At 32.5% G+C, this 19,982-nt stretch overlaps 2 protein-coding genes across 2 annotated transcripts; one reads left to right on the top strand and one right to left on the bottom strand.

Moving 5' to 3' along the window:
• Positions 1-1,515: 1,515 nt before the first annotated feature.
• Positions 1,516-2,280, bottom strand: LOC131955851 (zinc finger protein 181-like). Its single transcript, XM_059320136.1, has one exon. The coding sequence runs from the start codon at positions 2,278-2,280 to the stop codon at positions 1,516-1,518; it is 765 nt and encodes a 254-aa protein (XP_059176119.1).
• Positions 2,281-11,980: 9,700 nt separating this feature from the next.
• LOC131955850 (zinc finger protein 271-like) lies at positions 11,981-19,162 on the top strand. Its single transcript, XM_059320135.1, is given in 3 exon segments — positions 11,981-12,085; positions 15,320-17,248; positions 17,250-19,162. Coding segments are annotated over 2 exon segments (2,256 nt in total). The 5' UTR covers positions 11,981-12,085; positions 15,320-15,343; the 3' UTR covers positions 17,601-19,162.
• The last annotated feature ends 820 nt before the right edge of the window (positions 19,163-19,982 follow it).

Here is a 19,982-nt window from a genome sequence, read left to right as displayed (position 1 = left end):
ACTACATATAAAGTTGATACGATGACATAAAGAATCAAGTGTGTAATTTTTCAACACCATTTGTCTCGTTATGGGTTTAAATTAATCCTATGATGTAGCCTCAACAGAGATTGACGAGGTGTTACATCGCTGCAGATATTTCAGAAGAACTGTTAATTAACAAGTTTATTTTCTTATGTGTCCAATAAATTTCAATGTATATCATAAGCAATAGAAAAGCTTTATCATATGTTAAAGAAAAGAACATAAAAGCCTATACGGCTTAGCTATTACTAGTAAATGTGTTTACATAAATCAAATTACTAGTTATATAAGAAAATACAGTTACCAAAACTTCAGATAAGCTTCAAATAGAAAGAAGATAACACAGACTTCCAATAAATAACACAATACATTTCTTGATATGTGACAAGCAGATCTAAAAAAACTTTTAAAAAGTAAAAAAAACAAACTTTGCAGTATGATGGTATTGAAAGAGACACAAGCCCATTGTTGGAAATAGCTGTAACTTGAGCAAATTAAACATTTTACAATCCCCCCCCCCCCCCTCATCTAACTGTGATTGGGTATAAACAGAATTGGAGCCATGCAAAAAAAAAAAAAAAACACCAGTGTTTTTACTACCAATGTCAATAAAAAAAATTAAAAATTGCAGCATAAATTTACATTTCTTCAGTCACATCAGTTTTATAATATACGAGCCGGCCCGCGGCATAACATACGCCGCTTATTAGTTGTTGTTATTTCTACTTTTCAGTAATTCATAATTTGTGAATTCGACAGTACCAACGCTGCCACTGAAAATATTTCTTTAAAACACTATAAGTGGCTCGTTAAGGACCATAACCCCCCCTCCTCCCCCCCCCCCCCCCTACGTTTAAAATCGTTGGCTCTGCTTGTAAACATTTAGAGTGAACACAGCTCACTAAAACCATGTAGGGGTGGGGAGGTAGGGAGCGCGTTTGCAGCTTGTTTTCTAACAGCTCGCAGAGGAGAATTATATATATAGATTTTTCGATTGTGAGAGGGTTGAACTACTTGGTTCATTACCATGTGAGAATATCAGACAACATAGGCAGTCATTATAACATTACACGTCTAGACGACACAGGTGACAATTTATTGACAAGATGAAAATAGGTTTTTCTTCTGATATTTATTAAACACATTCTGCTTATAATCGTCATCCACATGAACGTCTCACGATTCACTCTACAGAGTCACACTGGTCATATACACCCTTTCACCAAGACTAAGATTAACGCACACAATACACAGCAACCAGTTTCTACACAAAACGTCACTATCTTTCATCATTATGTCATCATCACATCTTTCGCACCAACACCAACATACCTTGATTAACTACACATGATAACATTGTTCGTAGTGTGTCTTCAGTAGTATGGTTAAACTAGATGAATATGCCGTTTGTGTGAGATTAAATGTACCTGAAATGTCTCTTTACAAGGTGCAGGTCATATTCATCTGGTAAGTTAAAGCCTGTCACAATGACTACATATGTAAAGCTGCAAAGGTGTATGTATCAGTTGATGGGACAAATGGTGAGCTATAGAAACAAAGCTTTTTTTGGCAAATATCACAATTTTGTACATTTTCAACACCCTCAACTGATTGAAGGTTTAGATGAATCTTTTGATGTTGTTTTAGCCGACACAGATAAGGTGACGTGTAATGGCACTTCTCACATTTGTGAATTGATTCTCCATTATGTAATCTAATGTGAGCTTTTAGGTATTGTTTATCTGCATAACATTTTTCACAAATTTCACATTTAAATGGCTTATACCTAAAATGTGTTGCTAAGTGTAGATCATATTCATCTCCAATGTTATAACTTTTATCACAGTGGCAACATATGTAACATTTCAATGGAGTGTGTACAATTTTATGAGAAGCCAAATGAGATAAGGATTTAAAACTTTTTTGGCAAATGTCACACACAGAAATCTCAGTTGGAGGATCACTGCCTCTCTGTTCATCATTATGGTATAGTTGACAAGTTGTATAATTCTCCAGACCACATTCACATTTTTGCCCAGTTAAAGTCTGTAACTTTTGAGGTCCAGTTGTTTTATTTTCATGATTTAACTGCAACTTTTCACATGTTTTGAACATATTGTGGTACAACTCAGCTATCTTTTCATTAGTTAATGATACATTTTCTTTCTCCTTCAGTATTGAGCACTTGACTTCTACATTTCCACAATTTGAAGAAGTGGATCTGTAATCTGGTGGGTATTTACATGAAGATATCATGGTTTCCTCTCTGAAATTGTCCTTTAGTAAATCAGAAACAATGTTTTCTTTTGATAGAGCCACATGAACTTTTATGTGATGTTTTTTCAGCTTACTCTATTTTCCTGTGGTATATGCACAAAACTCACAGGCCATCCTATCCTTTGGATGAAATTCCTTTTTATGTGTAGCAAACAATGGCTCCTCTGCAACTATAAAATCACAAAAACAACAGCTTATAGCTTGCACTTCTGTGTGCTTTTTATTCCAACGAGCCGACCCGCTGCGTATCATACGCCGCTATTTAGTTGTTTTTTTTCTACTTTTCAGTAATTTATAATTTGTGAATTCGACAGTACCAATGCTGCCATTGAAAATATTTGCTTAAAAACACTACCCCCCCCCCCCCACGTGAAAGCAGCCTCCTCTTAGTTACCTCCTCTAAGTTTAAAATCGTTTCAAACTAAATTATCTGCCCCTAATAGCCGTCACCAAACCCGTCTCTGTGATTGTAAAATGTAAACAGAGTGAACACAACTCACCAGACAATGTGGGGGCGGGGTGGGGGTGGTTGTGATATTGATATAGAGGAAGAGAGGGGACTGTAAGGCGAGGTTGCAGCTTGTTTTCTAACGGCTCGAAGAAGAGAATTATATATATAGATGTGTTCGTAATCTTTCAAAAGATGAAAATGTTCTTGAACAGATGTCACAGTGACCTACTTGCTCTCTCATTTTCTGTTTGTTCTATAACACTAGAGTTATTAAATTAATCAGAGGTATCCACTTGACCAAACATTTAGAGCTGAAAGATAAATATTTGATACTCTTTAATTATTTAAAATTAAAAATGTAATTAAAAATCTTGTAATATTATTAGTAATAATAGAAAATGTTACTGACAACTAAGGTTCTTCTAATAAAAGTCTGAATGAGAAATATTTTTATAGTCCTTGCAGGGAAACACAAACAATGATATTGAACAACAAGACTTTCTTCAAGGCTAGACAGTCTAAATTTTACAACAGTTGGGCTCCATTACTGCTTAAGCAGCTTAATATAAACATGGTTAATTTTATTATAATCTATATATATAATTCTCTTCTGGGAGACACTAGAAAACAAGCTGTAAGCGCGCTCCCTATCACCCCACCCCTACATGGTCTGGGGAGCTGTGGTTCACGCTAAATGTTTACATTAGTAGAGCCGGGTTTAGTGACGTCTATTAGGGGCAGATAATTTAGTTTGAAACGATTTTAAAGAAAAGCGTGGGTCACTTTAGTATCTATTGGATACCTTTACTAATGTTAAGGAAGACACCCACGCTTTTCTTTATAGTTATTTAAATAGTAGTCTATAATTTATTTTCTACTTTTTAGTGCATTGTTACATAAAAGCTTGTTATTAAAACGTTTTTTATGAATTTTTTTTTACAAGCTTTTATTTAACTCACTTCCTCTGTCTGTCGTCAGTCGTCAGTCTAGATAGAAACGCAGGAGTGAAAATTCGGACAGTTCTACTTGACCGATACGATTCACACTTGGAACGTGGGTCAAGACATGAAGACAATGCAATCTGAAATTAAATTTGACTTAATTGGATGCCTAATTAATTTTTTATGAATTAATTAAAATTTGGACCGAATTAGTAGGCATGTCTAGCCAACCATACAACACGCGTCATCACGTTTAATAGCTGCGCCATCACGGTACGTTCAATAGCTGCGCCACCACGTTCAGTAGGCGCGCAATGGTTTTTAGTCATGTAACTCTATTGTAAATAAAACATGTAAAGTACTGAAATTTTTTTTCATAAAAAACGTTTTTATAACAAGCTTTTATGTAATAATGCACTAAAAAGTAGTAAATAAATTATAGACTACTATTTAAATAACTATAAAGAAAAGCGTGGGTCTCTTCTCAAATATTAGTAAAGGTATCCAATAGGTACTAAAGTGACCCACGCTTTTCTTTATAGTAATTTAAATAGTAGTGTATAATTTATTTTCTACTTTTTAGTGCATCATTACATAAAAGCTTGTTATTAAAACGTTTTTTATGAATTTTTTTTTCAATGTTTACTCGAGAATCAATGACGTCATATTACTCAGGCTTGATATTATTTTCTACTCTATGCTCAATATGACGTCATATTTCGTTTTCTTTTCACTGTGAAAGTTTTTAAATTGCTTGTGTTTAACTGTTTTCTCTAGAGCGTTCTTGTCAGATAGATACATAGATAGATAGATACACAGACAGCGAAACTATTATGTAGAATAGTTACTATTTAGTAAGTTTGTAAATAAATAGTAAATAGCAGGCCTATAGTATAGTAAATTTAATAAAAAAAAGGTTCCTACTCGTAGGACGTCCACTAGAAGTACTAGATCTAGTTCTAGATGTACAAAATCTAGTAGTAGGCCGATAATCTATCATTTAAGTTACGTAAAATTGCCCCCGGCTAGTAATGTACGAAAAAGTTACCTCATTGTCAAGGCTTTAATAGAAGTATATTGTGGGTTATCTATCGTTTTAGGTACGTAAAATCGCCGCCACTAGTAATGTGAAAAACTGGTGATAAATGAAATGAATAATAATCCTAAATCAATGGCAAAATATATCAATATAGGCAAGAAATTAACGTTAAACAGCAGTGTTTGCGAGCAGGATTTGCTATATAAAAAGCGCCCGTCTAAAAGTTAGAGTGGCTTCCCCTGAATTTTGCACTATAAGTTTATGATAAGAAAAAATAAACAAGATGGCTGCTATAGTAAATGAGCATGGTTGCATCTGTTGGGAACATCGATAGTTTTCATTTAGGCTGCTAATACTGAATAGTTTTGATTCAATTGTTTAAAAACAGATACATAAATGAAACAAGAAAACATTTTTGTATTTTTCAAAACATAAATCCTCCCCAAAATATGAAAGAACTATTAAAATTTAAGGACTCACCTGTTTTCACATTACTAGTGGCGGGCGATTTTACGTACCCTCATTCTAGCCCTAACCCTAGGTCACTGCGCATGCGCAGAGCTATCTTTTGCCGACCAAGTGGAGACGTTGGGGAGAAAAATCTTCTTCCAAGTAGTTACTTGGTAAAATTTAAGTAGTCACCTGTTTTTCACATTACTAGTCGCGTGCGATTTTACGTATCTAAAATGATAGATTACCAGTAAGCCTCCCTAGCACTAGATATTGCCCTAGAATCTAGATTTTCTAGAACTAGATAGATCTAGACAGTGGCGTAGCCAGGATCGTCTCATGGGGGGGGTTCAAATTTTGTCCAGCATTTTATATATATATATATATATATATATATATATATATATATATATATATATATATATATATATATATATATATATGTGTGTGTGTGTGTGTACATATGCATGTGTAAGTGCGTGCGTGTAAAGTATTGGTGGCTGGTGACAATAGAAACTCGTGGGTGCCACCGACTAACTTATCTTAGTATTAGCTATTGTTTTGTAACAAGTAACACATGTACACTATCGTAAAAAAATTATAAAAATCAAATTTCCATCATTTTCAGCAGTTTTCTCCAACTAAAAATTTCCTTGTCGGCCGCAAAATATTAGAGATTCTATTATGGGCGCTAATCTTAAACGATTTTCTTGAATTTGTTGACTTATGATAAATTTAAGGAGATTTTAATAAGTTAATTTTTTTTTCTCCATCACCGATTTACGATTTTGGGAAAGTAAAATTGCTCTTTTATGATACTCACATTGCTGGTGCTCATTAAACTTGTCTGTTGCCTTTTTCCAGTTTGAAAATGAAATTTTTGATAGCTTATCCATAGGCTGACTACCTACACCACGATAATTCAAACTAATCAAAACACAATATTTGCAAAATGCGCCATCAAGTAATTTGGAATAAGTCAACCAGTTCCACCTAAGTAGCCACAAATATTGAAACTTTAAATTTCTTTGTCCGCTTGCTGGAAATTTTAAAAGTTCATCAGGACGCCAGATGTTTTCTAATAAATACAACCGTGTATCGTCTGTTATAACTCCTTTGATAAAATTGCCGATATCATTTGCGTAAGAAACAGTCGAAGGTGCTGAATTTATGGAAATTTCTTGATGTAATGTACTTTGAAAAGCAATAGTACCATCTTCATTTTTATCATTTTCAGTTTTACTTTTCTTTGTAAAGAAATCAGTTAATAAAGTAGTTTTTAATTTCCTTTTTCCTTCCGCCATCATTAAAATGAATTTAAATTGCTTGAAGTAGTTAAAAGATACACATTAAAACACGACTATACGAAGAAGAAAGCAAATTATTATTGGTCTTCTATTCTGTCTAAATTGACTACTGTAGGTTCCTGGCTTTACATCTATATTTAACCAAATACGCAGTTTTTTTTATATAGCCTACCAACACAAAGTTTTGTGTCAACAATTGTGGGTCAAGCCCACGCCTTCCTGCCAGATGTGCATCCGGTAGTATTTTATAATTGATACGTACCAATATTCATCCCACCCTCACCCCCTTTTACACCCCTTAACTGATAACCTTGTTCAGCTTTCCCTTCGACTATTGCGACCCTGAGTGTTTGTTGTTTAAGCACTGAATGATAGCGACACAAGTCCATCGTCGTCAATAGCTGTAACTTAACGTAAAGGATTGTCATTTTGAAGGTTCTACCCCCCCCCCCCCTCCCCTCACCCCTGCCTACTCCTCCCTCTGCCATCTTTATCATTTTCAGTTTACTTATCTTTTTAAAAATTAAGTGAAATGAATTTCAAATGGTTTGAAGTAGTAAAAACATACACATTATAGAACCTCAATGCGAATAATAATCAATTCCTTTGTTTGTTTTTCATTTCTAGACGCTTTCCGATTGCACTACAATCATATTAGACAACAAAGGCCTACCCACGTAGCCCACCCCTCCCTTTCGACACTCCTTAACTGATCTAACCTTGGCCAACTTTCCCTTGGCCTACTGCGTTCCAGATTATTATACTTTACTTTAGCGCGATAATAAAATTCATAACTAAATTCTACAGGCAATTCTCATCACAATGATATACATTGTTGTTCTAGAGGCTGCCAGGCTTAAGTGTTTAGTGTTTAAGCCCTAAATAATATTGACACAAGTCAATAGCTATAGCTTAACGTAAAAAAGTAGTCATTTTGGGGGTCCATGGGGGGGTTATAACCCCCCCTAACCCCCCCCCTGCCTACGCCACTGGATCTAGATTCTAGAATTATAATTTATTAGTAGATCTAGAAATCTAGAGATTTAGATAGATCTAGATCTAGATCTAGGTGAGTAGAGTAGTAGATCTAGATCTAGTAGCCTACTAATACTCTAATAATATTAATAACTAATAAATAAAGTAAAGTAGTTAGAATCTAAGAAATACTAAGTAACTAAGAATCTATATCTAGTAGTTAGTTATTAATAGAGTCCTTGCAAACACGTGACCTAAATCACGTGATACCTACGCCCGCCGCCACAGTGGTGTACATCAGACGTAAACACAATCAGCTGTTCACCAGCGCTGGACGCGTTCACTGTGTGTAAAGAACGGCACCCGCGGAAAAGGAAAAATATGTTAAAAAACTTGAACTCTTAGGAATTGAAGATCCTTATACAGTTATTGACAGTTTCGTGGATAATATAAATATGTGGCCGAAATTTCTAAATAAAAATACTGTTAGTAATACCGTTTGCGTTTAGAGTTTAAGTAGACGAAGCTGATCAAATGCAGTAATATATTATACGTTATCTACTGTAGCAAACGTGAGACAACTTAACTCCTACAAAACCCACACTACAACAACGACTAATATAATCCATGGGTAATAACCAATCTGGGTAGCATGTTATACAATTTAAGACCTTATAATCCAACAGGGAAGTGATCAGACACATTAATACTGACGTTCAACCCTCATGATGGCTGCCCCCACCTGTATCTAGCCCACAATAAAACCTAAGAGGAGTCTGCCCTGCCCTCCCCTGAAAATGTCTCACCTCCGTGATACCCAGCCCCACAGAGATAGTATTTCTTATATAATTTTGACCCTCAGGGCCCAGCAGGGGGAACAAAGGGGAAAGTCCCACTGCTCTCCCCTCAACACTTCTCACCTCGGTGTCATGTTATGTCATTTATAGCACACATGGCTTATCAGGGGAAAGCACGTAAGGCATTAAGAATCTTAACTCTGGACAGCTACACACTAGTATACTAGCTACACTAGGTGCCTACTGTAAACTACTAGACTGTAGGCCCTATGTAGACCTGCAATTGTATCAATTGTAGACTGGGTCCATTGTTATTATTCTAAACCATCTCACTTATGTTTCTAGCTTGATTTGTTTCTTTTATAAACAGTGGATTTTTTAAAAAAATTAGCCTAATCATTAACCAAATAATAATAATGTGGTTATTTGTTGTTGGCTGGTATTATCTAGATTGTACTACTAGGCTACAAAAACTTAGTAGACCAATTACTAGATATGAATTTGAATTTAATTAAACTCAGTCCAGTATCAGATACATATTGCTGTAAAAAGACAACAAAGTAGGTAGGCCTTAGTAATTTATTAAAGCCTTCTACTACAATAATATCAACTACATGCTTGTATAAAGTTTTTACAATTTAATTTAAGTAGCAGATTCTAGATCTAAGTCTAGTCATACAATCCATTTCAATTTCAGAAAATTTCGTTTGCTAAAAAAATGATTAGATAATAGAGCGAGATTTTAGATCTTAGAGACAATTAAATGCTTTATTAGGCCTATTATGACTACTTTTGATTTATTATGGGTGTATTTTGAATCGAATGTAGATCTAAAGTTATTAAATTTAAGTAAAGAAGTAGATTCTAGATTCTATGTCTACCCAGCGGAGCCAGGTATTAGGCCTACTATTAGATCTTATTATTCTTATTATTACTTTTGACTTTGTCTTTTACTATTTGTATTTGTGAAGGTCGAGCATATTTGTTTTATTAATAGTTATCTTTTATAATTAAAATGAAGTTTATTATTTTACTGTCCTTACCTGAAACAAAGTATCGAGAACTGCATTTGATCAGATTCGGCTACTTTAACTCTAAACGCAAACAGTATTACTAACAGTATTTTTATTTAGAAATTTTGTCCACATATTTATTTATACGAAACTGTCAATAACAGTATAAGGATCTTCAATTCCTAAGAGTTCAAGTTTTTTAACGTATTTTTCCTTTTCCGCGGGTGCGGTTCTTTACATACAGTGAACGCGTCCAGCGCTGGTGAACACGTCCAGCGCTGGCGAACAGCTGATTGTGTTTACGTCTGGTGTACACCACTGTGGCGGCGGGCGTAGGTATCACGAACGGACGTGACGTCATATGAAAGGACTCTATTAAGTTTGAGTTAGGCCTAAGTAGTTAAGTAGAGATTGGGACTCATTTCTGGTCATTTCAGATTATGCAGAAAGATCAAACTTCTTTTTTTACAAACATTTATTTTATATTTATAGATCTAGATCTACTTTTACTTTAGCCTTAGTTTAGATAGGCTTTTCAATTCGTGAAGTCTCTGTCTCGCGGTTTCGTGGCCACCGTGTTTTGGGCGGACATATAAAATATCTAATCATTTCGTTCTCATGAAGTACAAGATACTTATAAATAAAGATCGTATCGTAATCGGATAGATTTGTATCGAAACTGCCCATGTATTTACGGGGCGAATAATTCTGATTTCTTGGAAAATCACTCTTATATAGCTTGTGCTCAAAGTCAAAATAAACTAAAGCAGGTGCTTTTTTGTTTGTAAATAATGTTTTAACATCTTCACTTTGATGTAAAAATAGAATTGTATAAAAAAAATCAACGGTCGAAACAAACCATTGCCCGTACAAATGACCAAATTAAAAACCTCATAGGACGCCATTTTATAATCTAAACGCCGATTCCGGAAAAGGTGAAGGATTTTAGTTTTGACGGACTGATTGATTGAGTAGTAAGTAATAATAAAAACACACTGACGTAGTGGGGTAAAATTATGCCGATGGCTGAGAAAGTTAGATGAGAAGATCTCATAATAATAGGGCCTAATAATCTAATATTAATATATAATATTTTTAATAGTCATCATAACTCTTCTCTTAGCTAGTTAATTATTAATTACTAGTGCTTCTCGCTAAGTTGGAGGCGTGGTCGGTTGCTAACAACAATATGGCGTCTGGACCGGACGCATGATTTCCGACGAAATTTTGGCCAAACTCCAGAGACATTTTACGAATTACTTTTAAAAATGTTTACCACGAGCAAATTGGCGAGGTTTTCACACTATAACAACAAACTATAGGTGGCAAGGCTATATATGCCAGAAAAGCATTTCAAAATTTGCGTTGGAGAATGAAGGCTAAATTTAAAAGTTGGTTTCATTAAACATACTACTTTTTAAATAGGCCGATTCTAGCTGGAATAAGATACGCATGCGCAATGGAGAGAACCTACGACTTGCCTTAGCGGCGATGTTTTCGATGGTACTGCGCATGCGTGTGTTTACAACCGCAGAACCCTAACACCAACCCTAATCCTATCCTTAACCCTAACCCTAGCCCTAATCCTTTCCCTAACCCTCATTTTAACCCTAGCCATAGGTCACTGCGCATGCGCAGAGCTATCTTTTGCCGATTAAGTGGAGACGTTGGGGAGAAAAATCTTCTTCCGAGTAGACACTTCGTTTTTAATATCAACCTGAAAAGTACAAAAATGAAATGAAGTCTGTAGAACTAATAGGTTTATCAGTCTATGTAAAAAGAAATCAAATATAGCTAACCACTTTTATATAAACGATGGCTTTTGAATGACAACCAAATTTATTTATTTTTTTAAACCATGTGACCGCTATTTGATGATCACTAGTGGGGAACTCTGGGTACATGGCCACTTAAAAAGTCTAACCTGATTTGTGGTTTTTTTTAGCTTCAAGCGTAAGAAGAGTTGTCATGGATAGATGTGTTGGGCATGGCAGTGAGTGTCAATGAATATTAAATTAAGTAATTTAGTTTAAAACGAACTAAAACCTTCAAAATTAGTGCCTAATAGATTAAATATGGATGTCTATCATTCAATAGTCGTGTTTAATTTGAACTTTGGGTAAATTCTAGATTTAGTAATAAAAACTATTAACTACATACCACTTCCAACCGTTAAGTGAGACACTAACCCTAATCCTAACCCTTGCCATAGGTCACTGCGCATGTGCAGAGCTATCTTTTGCCGACTAAGTGGAGACATTGGGGAGAAAAATCTTCTTCTGAGTAGTCACTTCGGAGAAAGTTAGATGAGAAGATCTCATAATATTAATAAATAGTAGGCCTAGTCATCATAACTCTTCTCTTAGCTAGTTAACTAGTAATTACATACCACTTCCAACTACTTACTATTTGTTGAACGATATTAGTGACAGAGTAAAGAAAAAGCTAAAAAATTATACACATTTAAAATAACATGGCTACCAATACCTATAAGAAAAATTAAAACCAAATTATATACATTTTTAGTCGACACATATTATATGCACACACTGATTAAGAGACTTAAATTGTTCCCTTAAAAACTTGGCTGTTCAATTGTCATTATGTTGTTTTTTAAAGTAATTTGTATAGAGAGGTTGTTATCCAAAAATTAAAAAAGGTGATCTGCTGTGTGAAAGGCTGTTGTACTCGTACTGGAAATTCTAAATAATTTCTTAATTCCACTGCAAAAAATTATATTACACCAATGGGAAAGAGATCGACAGCTATGAGAGTGTAAACACTATCAACTTTTGGCGAATATTTATAGAGGTGGTGTGATGTTTTAGCAAATTATAAACATTTTAATTAGGCCTATTAAATTAACTCAGAAAATTTTTTATAATGTATTAAGCCTACTAGATTTATTATAAAATTTAAAATATATTTGGCTTCACAAATACTAAGAGACAAAAAGTAATAATAAAATTTTAATTTAATTAATTAATCAGGCTTGGGCCTATGAGTCTAACTTTAAATAAACTATTACTGGTGAAGTATTCTTACTATCAATATACTCTAGGTTCTAATTAATAATTAAGTAATTATAGTCTAATATTAATAAACTATACAATTAAATAATTGTATTTACTAAATAATTTAGTGATAGCAATCAAAATTAATGTATTGGGTAAATGACTGGTTCTATTAACATTGGGCTAGAGTCTAGCAGATATACAGAAATACTCTGACATAGATTTAATTAATCTAATTAAATTTAAAATAGCTAGGCCTACTTTAGCCTAGTCTTGGCCTATATTTTTTTAATTAGTATTAGAGTAAAGTTCCGCTTGAGATCAAAACCTCGGTGGGATCACATTCCTGTTTATCGCTTTTTATAATATTTGTTTGGATGTTTTATACGAAACTACCAATATCTGCTGTAAACATGTCCATTTCTAAATATATCCAGGTCAAATTCTTTTGTTTCCCTCCTTCTGGAAGACGAGTTTTTAAATTTTCAAGTTTCGAGGTATGACGTCGTAGGCCATGCTAGTTCCCCCCTATGAAAAGCACTAGGTCCCGGATGAGATGAATAAAACCAACCAATCAAAGCTTTTTATAACTAGGTTAACTATAAATAGCTTCTATTTATGTGCGGGTAGGGTTGCCAGATCTAGTAATTAGGCTACTAAAAGTGCCTTTAGCATGATCACATATTAGTAGTACTACTAGATCTAGTCAGTCAATATTACAAGTAAGCACATTATTGTAAAATGTAGTATGTTCTAGTTGTAATATTTCTGCTATTCAACTAAGCCAGGTAAACCCACTATTCATATCTTATCTTGGATATGGATGTAGGTAATAAAAAATATTCAATGCAGCAGTAATCAGACCCTCAACACTTACCCATTAGATATTAGCTGTCAACATGAACATTAATTTGAATTTTAAAATGCACTGACCTGCACAAAGTGTTATTTTTTAAAATTAATTTTATCTAGTTCATTAAGATATGCTTCTTTTGTTGTTGCCATTCAACTTTTTTAAGGTTCAGTTTGTAAATTTTTAAATATAAAAATAAAACAAATAAAATCAATTCATTTATTCTGTTTTTTTTTATTGATAATTTTACTACATTAGAAAAAGTTTTGCATTTCCGTCCATACAATTGGAGCAGGTGGCAATAATCATTCCACCTTGGTCACTCAAAATCCATGGCTCAACACAAAGGCTTTTATAATGCTTTCAGTGAATACCCAGACCTGCAAAAAAAATCAAGTAGGCTTACTAATTACCCTGCTGTGGCTATAATTATAAATAGAATTCAAGCAATTAAAATTATTGATGTCTGCTGTAAGTTAACTGGGTATGAATAATTTAAAAAGACACATATTTAGGCCTATTATTAAATATAATCCAGTAAATTCAGAGGACAAGGCAAAATTTAAGAAATTGTGTGATCTTAAGTCATGCTTTAAAATTTAAGTTTTAACAGTGTTCATCAAGTAAATGGTGTTTCATAGTTAATGTAGTGTGACTTGAGTTAATCATCTAGATCTATCTACTGAGTATCTAACACTTTAACAGTGTGACAGCTTACAAGTGTATTACTGGGCACTAGAATATAATAAATTAAATATGCTAGCAATCTAAATATTACTAGATCTAAATAATAAAGAATAATCTTACTTTGGCCACAACTACTAGCCCTAGGCTTCCAATATCTTCATAAATAATCACAAGTCCATCTGTTAAGTCACGTTAAATGCATTTTTGCGTATTTAAAATGAACTAGTATATGGTATATAGCTAAATCTAAATTCTAGAATCTTGGGTATTCTTGAGGCTGACTCTCTGGAGTTGTGGCTTTCACTTTTGATTGGATAGATTCAGATAGATGTTTACATTTTTGTCAGTTATTTATTATATTCATATTGTCTATCAGCTGGACAAAAAGCAAAAAAAAAAAGGTTCCTGAATAATTTAAGTTTCTTCAAATATTGTTGCTGTTCTGCGGGTGGCTGGTTTTTAAAATAAACTTAGGGACTAGCTTTATAAAATACATAGAGAAGACCAGTGCTAAGCTAGGGCATCAACATGGTGGCGGATGTAAACATCATGTGGTTTTGGTAACCTCTTTTAGTTTGACAGGGAAAATTGTATACATTTCATAGTGTAGGTCTTGATAAGTAAATTTATAAAATCTAGATCTAAATCAAATTTTAATGAAAAAGCTCATTTCCTTATATTCTAAAACTGGAAGAGGACACCATTAGTGTTGTGTTCTTTCCATAGTTTACAAAGGCTAAACCAGATGAGTAGAGTAACAATAACGTCCCCTAGCCTTCATTGCACTACCTGTAAACAAATTAATAAATCCATATACACAAAACTTTATACATGCACATATATTAGTTCCCAGCCATACGAATAAAATAGCATTGAAAGTTTTTACAATTGTTGCATTAAGGAAGCCGTATGATTTTTAAATCTTGAAACTGCCATGTTTTTTTGTTATCAATATAAATCCCGATCACAACAATTGATTTAGTTAAAAAAATTTCATCTCACCCCGGCTAACAGGACTTGAATTTAAGTGAGAGAGAACAAGAACTTACAAGTCCTATTGTGTACAAATATTGTCACAAAACTAAAAAAAACATTAGTGCCAAGCTACCTGAAGAAAGCAAGTGTTTATTAAGTTATTTATGACCGTTTAGAAATGTAGTTAAAATTAATTTTAAAACTTTTATTACATATTTGTAAAAGATTAAGCACTTATTACAAACATTTAAAGACTAACTAAAGCAAATCAAGTTTTGATTTTTTGTTATTGTTAATATCTTAGTATTTCTATTTTTTGGTAGCTTAAGATATTAATCTGCAGTCCTGATTGCTTTGCATTACTGGTTGTCTATTTTAAAATTACATCTAAGTAATCATTAGTAATCAGACTGACAAAAGTCTGGCATGTGTTACAAATTTTGCCATGTTATTAGTAATAAGTTGTTTTGATTATTTAACCACCAGTTTAACATTTACATTTTTTTTAATCATCAGTTCATATCTAAGAAGCTGTCCAGCATGGAGGTGGAAACAGATGTGTTAGCTGCAGTTTCATCTACTGTAGATATACAGTCAAATGAATTGACAGAGTTTTCATCTTCTGGAGATTTGAAACCAGATCTATCGACCATATTTTCATCTTCTGCTGGCATCAATACAGAATTATTGTCATTTTATAATTCTCAGAATATAAAACCTGACATGACATTTAAAACCACTCAAGATGTTAAACCTGATGTTACACCAGATTTTTCTTCTTCTGCTGGCATCAAAACAGAATTATTGACATTGATTAATTTCCAGGATATAAAACCTAACATGTCATTTAAAACTTCTCAAGATGTTAAACCTGATTTTAATTCAGAATTTTCTTCTTCTAATGACATAAAACCAGAATTATCATTTTTTAATGTTCAGGATGTAAAACCTAACATGTCATTTAATACTTCTCAAGATGTTAAACCTGAAATTACATTTTCAATTGGAAAAAGTAATAAGAAACCAGCTGCATCAGCAGTATTTTCACCATCTGAAAATTTAAAGCCAGAATTATCATCTTCTGAAAATTTAAAACAAGATTTCACAACAGAATTTTTATTTTTTGAGGATAAACAAGAAAATGGACTTGAAGAAAATCTACAATTGTCTGGGGACAACGGAAATAAAATTATTTATTATAATCCAACATTTTCTCAAAGTTCTGAAAGTAATATGCATAACAATGTTCATTCTGAAGATAAGCCATATAAGTGTGAGGTTTGTCTTAAAAGGTTTTCTCAAAGTTCTAACTTAAATCAACATAAAAATATTCATACAGGAGAAAAGCCATATAATTGTGATGTTTGTCATAAAAGGTTTTCTCATAGTTCTGGTTTAAGTAAACACAAATATGTTCATTCTGGAGTTAAGCCGTATGAATGTGATGTTTGTCATAAAAGGTTTTCTCAAAGTTCTAACTTAAATCAACATATTATGATTCATATAGGAAAAAGGCCACATAAATGTGATGTTTGTCATAAAAGATTTTCTACAAATTCTTATTTAGAAAAATATAAAAAAGTGCATTCAGGAGATAAGCCACATGAATGTGATGTTTGTCATAAAAGGTTTTCAGAAAGTTCTGATTTAAGAAAAGATAAAAAGATTCATTTAGGAGATAAACCACATGAATGTGATGTTTGTCTGAAAAGATTTTCATATAGTTATCATTTAAGAGAACATAAAAAAGTTCATTCTGGAGATAAGCCATATGAATGTGATGTTTGTCATAAAAAGTTTAGTCAGAAGATAAATTTATCATATCACAAAAATGTTCATTCTGGAGATAAGCCATATGAATGTGATGTTTGTCATAAGAAGTTTTCTCAAAGGTCTAACTTAAGTACACATAAAAAGAAGCATTCAGGAGAAAAGGCATATAATTGTGATGTTTGTCATAAAAGGTTTTCAGAAAGTTCTGATTTAAGAAAACATAAAAAGATTCATTTAGGAGATAAACCACATGAATGTGATGTTTGTCTGAAAAGATTTTCATCTAGTTATCATTTAAGAGAACATAAAAAAGTTCATTCTGGAGATAAGCCATATGAATGTGATGTTTGTCATAAAAAGTTTAGTCAGAAGATAAATTTATCATATCACAAAAATGTTCATTCTGGAGATAAGCCATATGAATGTGATGTTTGTCATAAGAAGTTTTCTCAAAGGTCTAACTTAAGTACACATAAAAAGAAGCATTCAGGAGAAAAGGTATATAATTGTGATGTTTGTCATAAAAGGTTTTCTCAAAGTTCTGGTTTCAGTAAACACAAATATGTTCATTCTGGAGATAAGCCATATGAATGTGATGTTTGTCATAGAAGATTTTTTTGTAGTTCTAACTTAAAAAAATATAAAAAAGATTCATTCAGGAGAAAGACAACATGAATGTGGTGTTTGTCATAAAATCTTTGTGGAGAAGAAAGATCTATTACGACATAAAATTATTCATTCTGCAGATAAACCACATGAATGTGATGTTTGTCATAAAAGGTTTTCTAGAAATTCTGATTTAAAAAAACATAAAAAATTTCATTCTGCAGATAAACCACATGAATGTGATGTTTGTCATAAAAGGTTTTCTAGAAATTCTGATTTAAAAAAACATAAAAATGTTCATTCTGGAGATAAGCCGTATGAATGTGATGTTTGTCATAAAAGGTTTACTCGAAAATCTAACTTAGGTAAACATAAAAAGATTCATTCAGGAGAACAGGTGTATAATTGTGATGTTTGACCTAAAATCTTTGCAAATAAGAATAATCTATTACAGCATTAAAAAGTTCATTCATTAAAAAGGTCACATGAATGTTATGTTTGTCATAAAACATTTGTGGATATGAAGTATCTCTTTCGACATAAAATTGTTCATTCTGGAGATAAGCCATATGAATGTGATGTTTGTCTGAAAAGATTTTCAAATAGTTCACATTTAAGAACACATAAAAAGGTTCATTCAGGAGATTAACCTCATGAATGTGATGTTTAATAAAATGTTTTCTCAATATTCTAATTTAAGAACACAAAAAAATATTCATTCAGATGAAACGCCACATATGAATGTGATGTTTGTCCTATAAAGTTTGCTTGTAAGTGTGATTTATTAAGACAATTTTGTTCATTTGGGAAAAAATCCAAATGAATTTGATGTTAACCCTAAATGATTTACTCAGAATAGTTTAACTACACATAAAAAACTATTTTTGGCCGTACATGGTTTTTTCAACGTTCTCAATTAAGTGAACATGAAAAAGTTCATTTATGAGACCAGCTATATGAAAGTGGTATATGTCATTAAAGGTTTTCTAGAAGTTGTAGTCTAAATGATGTTTTACACAAACGATTTTCTCAAATTTAAATACTCAAAAAATTCTTTCTATATGTAAGACAGAAATGTGATGTTGGTAAGGAAATATATTCTTATAATTTTACTTTATATAGCCAAAGAAATTCATCATGACTTAAAACCAATTTAAAATCATTTTTTAACATAAACAATTAATATCTATTGCAAATTATTATTACATTTCTTATAATTTTTCTCTGCACATAACTTCCAATAGTGAGCCATAGTTAATAAATATTTGTATTATAAAAAGGTTCTTTTGTCAAAGAGTATACCTCGTCAATTATTATAAATACTCTAAAAAGAAATTGTATTCTGACTGTAAAAGGAAATAGCATCCTATTGTCAGCTGCATGTGTACATGAGCTGCAATTGTTACATTTTGGTATCTTAGTTTCAATGTAATGTAATTTTGGCTAGTTATTATATAATTTTTTATTCCTTATTATTAAAAAAATAGCCTTGTAATCTAAATTCTAAAGCAGTGAATTATTTTTAATTGGCTAATTTCTTGGTTAAACAGTGATTTATTGTGGTTTTGAGAATTGATTTAGTATTTTAGGATTAGTGGTAGTAGAAGGGATTAGTATTTTACTCGAGGCTTTAGATATCTTTAGTAGTAGTCAGTAGTATTTAAACATATGTATATATTGATGTATATATATTTTTCCATGCATTTTCTTATGTTTCTTCCAGTGTAGTTGTTTGTGCAACTTGGCTTGATTTGTATGGATTGTTTTATTTGATGTTTGGTGCGGATATTAGATGGCGTTTCGGTGGCAGTACTGGTAAGGATGGTTGCCTGTGTGTTCAGAGCCTAGACTCCGAGGTACTGAATGTTGTGTTTTGTTAGTTTAGTGATTGTTTAGTGTTGCATTAGGATGTTTTGAATTTGACTTAATGTTTGTTTTTTTTTTGTTCCATTTTATTTCATGCAATAAATTCTGTAAATTGTTAAAGTTTTTTTGTTTTATTTTTAGTGGTTTGTGTTTTTATTTAGACTAAGGTTAAGGATAAGATTTAACCACCGTGGGTTTCACCACGGTTGCACTGACCTAGGGAAGGGTAGATAGATAATATGGTCAATTACATAGGTTTAGTCTCATCAAATGAAATATGGTCATTTGTTCTTAGTCTTTATGTAAATCATCACCATCTTCTTTTCGTGTCCAAGAACATGAAGTAGAGTTCATTTTTCAGAGACTTCAGCACCTAAAGGGATAGTGTGGTCAGCACTATGCCCAGCCGTCTTTGCTTTCCATAATGTGAGTCAGGTACACATCAGAGCTGGGCGAACTCTGGAACGTTCTACTGACTTTAACCCGCATTCAAACTCGAGACTTATTTTAGAAAATACTGTTAGTTTATTTAACCACATGCCACATACATTAATTTAACCTGCATTCAAACTCGAGACTTATTTTAGTAAATACTGTTAGTTTATTTAACCACATGCCACATACATTAATTTAACCTGCATTCAAGTTTGAGACTTAATTTTGTAAATACTATTAGTTTATTTAACAAAAGAGTTAATAGCTGGCCACATACAATATGAAAAATACAACCTCAACACAAACGCAATTAGAAATGAATCTCAACAATAATGTTTACAGCTGAGAAAAATTTATGTCAAAATTTATAAACATAATTAACAAATTTAAAGAATCCAACAGGTAAATAAAAATAAAAAAACAGAAATAGGCATATATTTCAGATTAGACAGAATTAGAGGAGAATTTGGTTAAGATAGTGTTAAAAGACTGCTAATTG

The sequence above is a fragment of the Physella acuta genome, unplaced genomic scaffold (genome assembly GCF_028476545.2).
Source record: "Physella acuta isolate Inbredline_101_S28 unplaced genomic scaffold, ASM2847654v3 ptg001111l, whole genome shotgun sequence".
NCBI lineage: Eukaryota > Metazoa > Mollusca > Gastropoda > Physidae > Physella > Physella acuta.
The sequence above is the reverse complement of the archived record's forward strand: the minus strand, read 5'-3'. Positions and strand labels throughout refer to the sequence as shown.

Bases quoted from the DNA above. Each gene is read 5' to 3' on its own strand.
- LOC131955851 (XM_059320136.1), bottom strand. From the start codon at position 2,280: ATGATATCTTCATGTAAATACCCACCAGATTACAGATCCACTTCTTCA.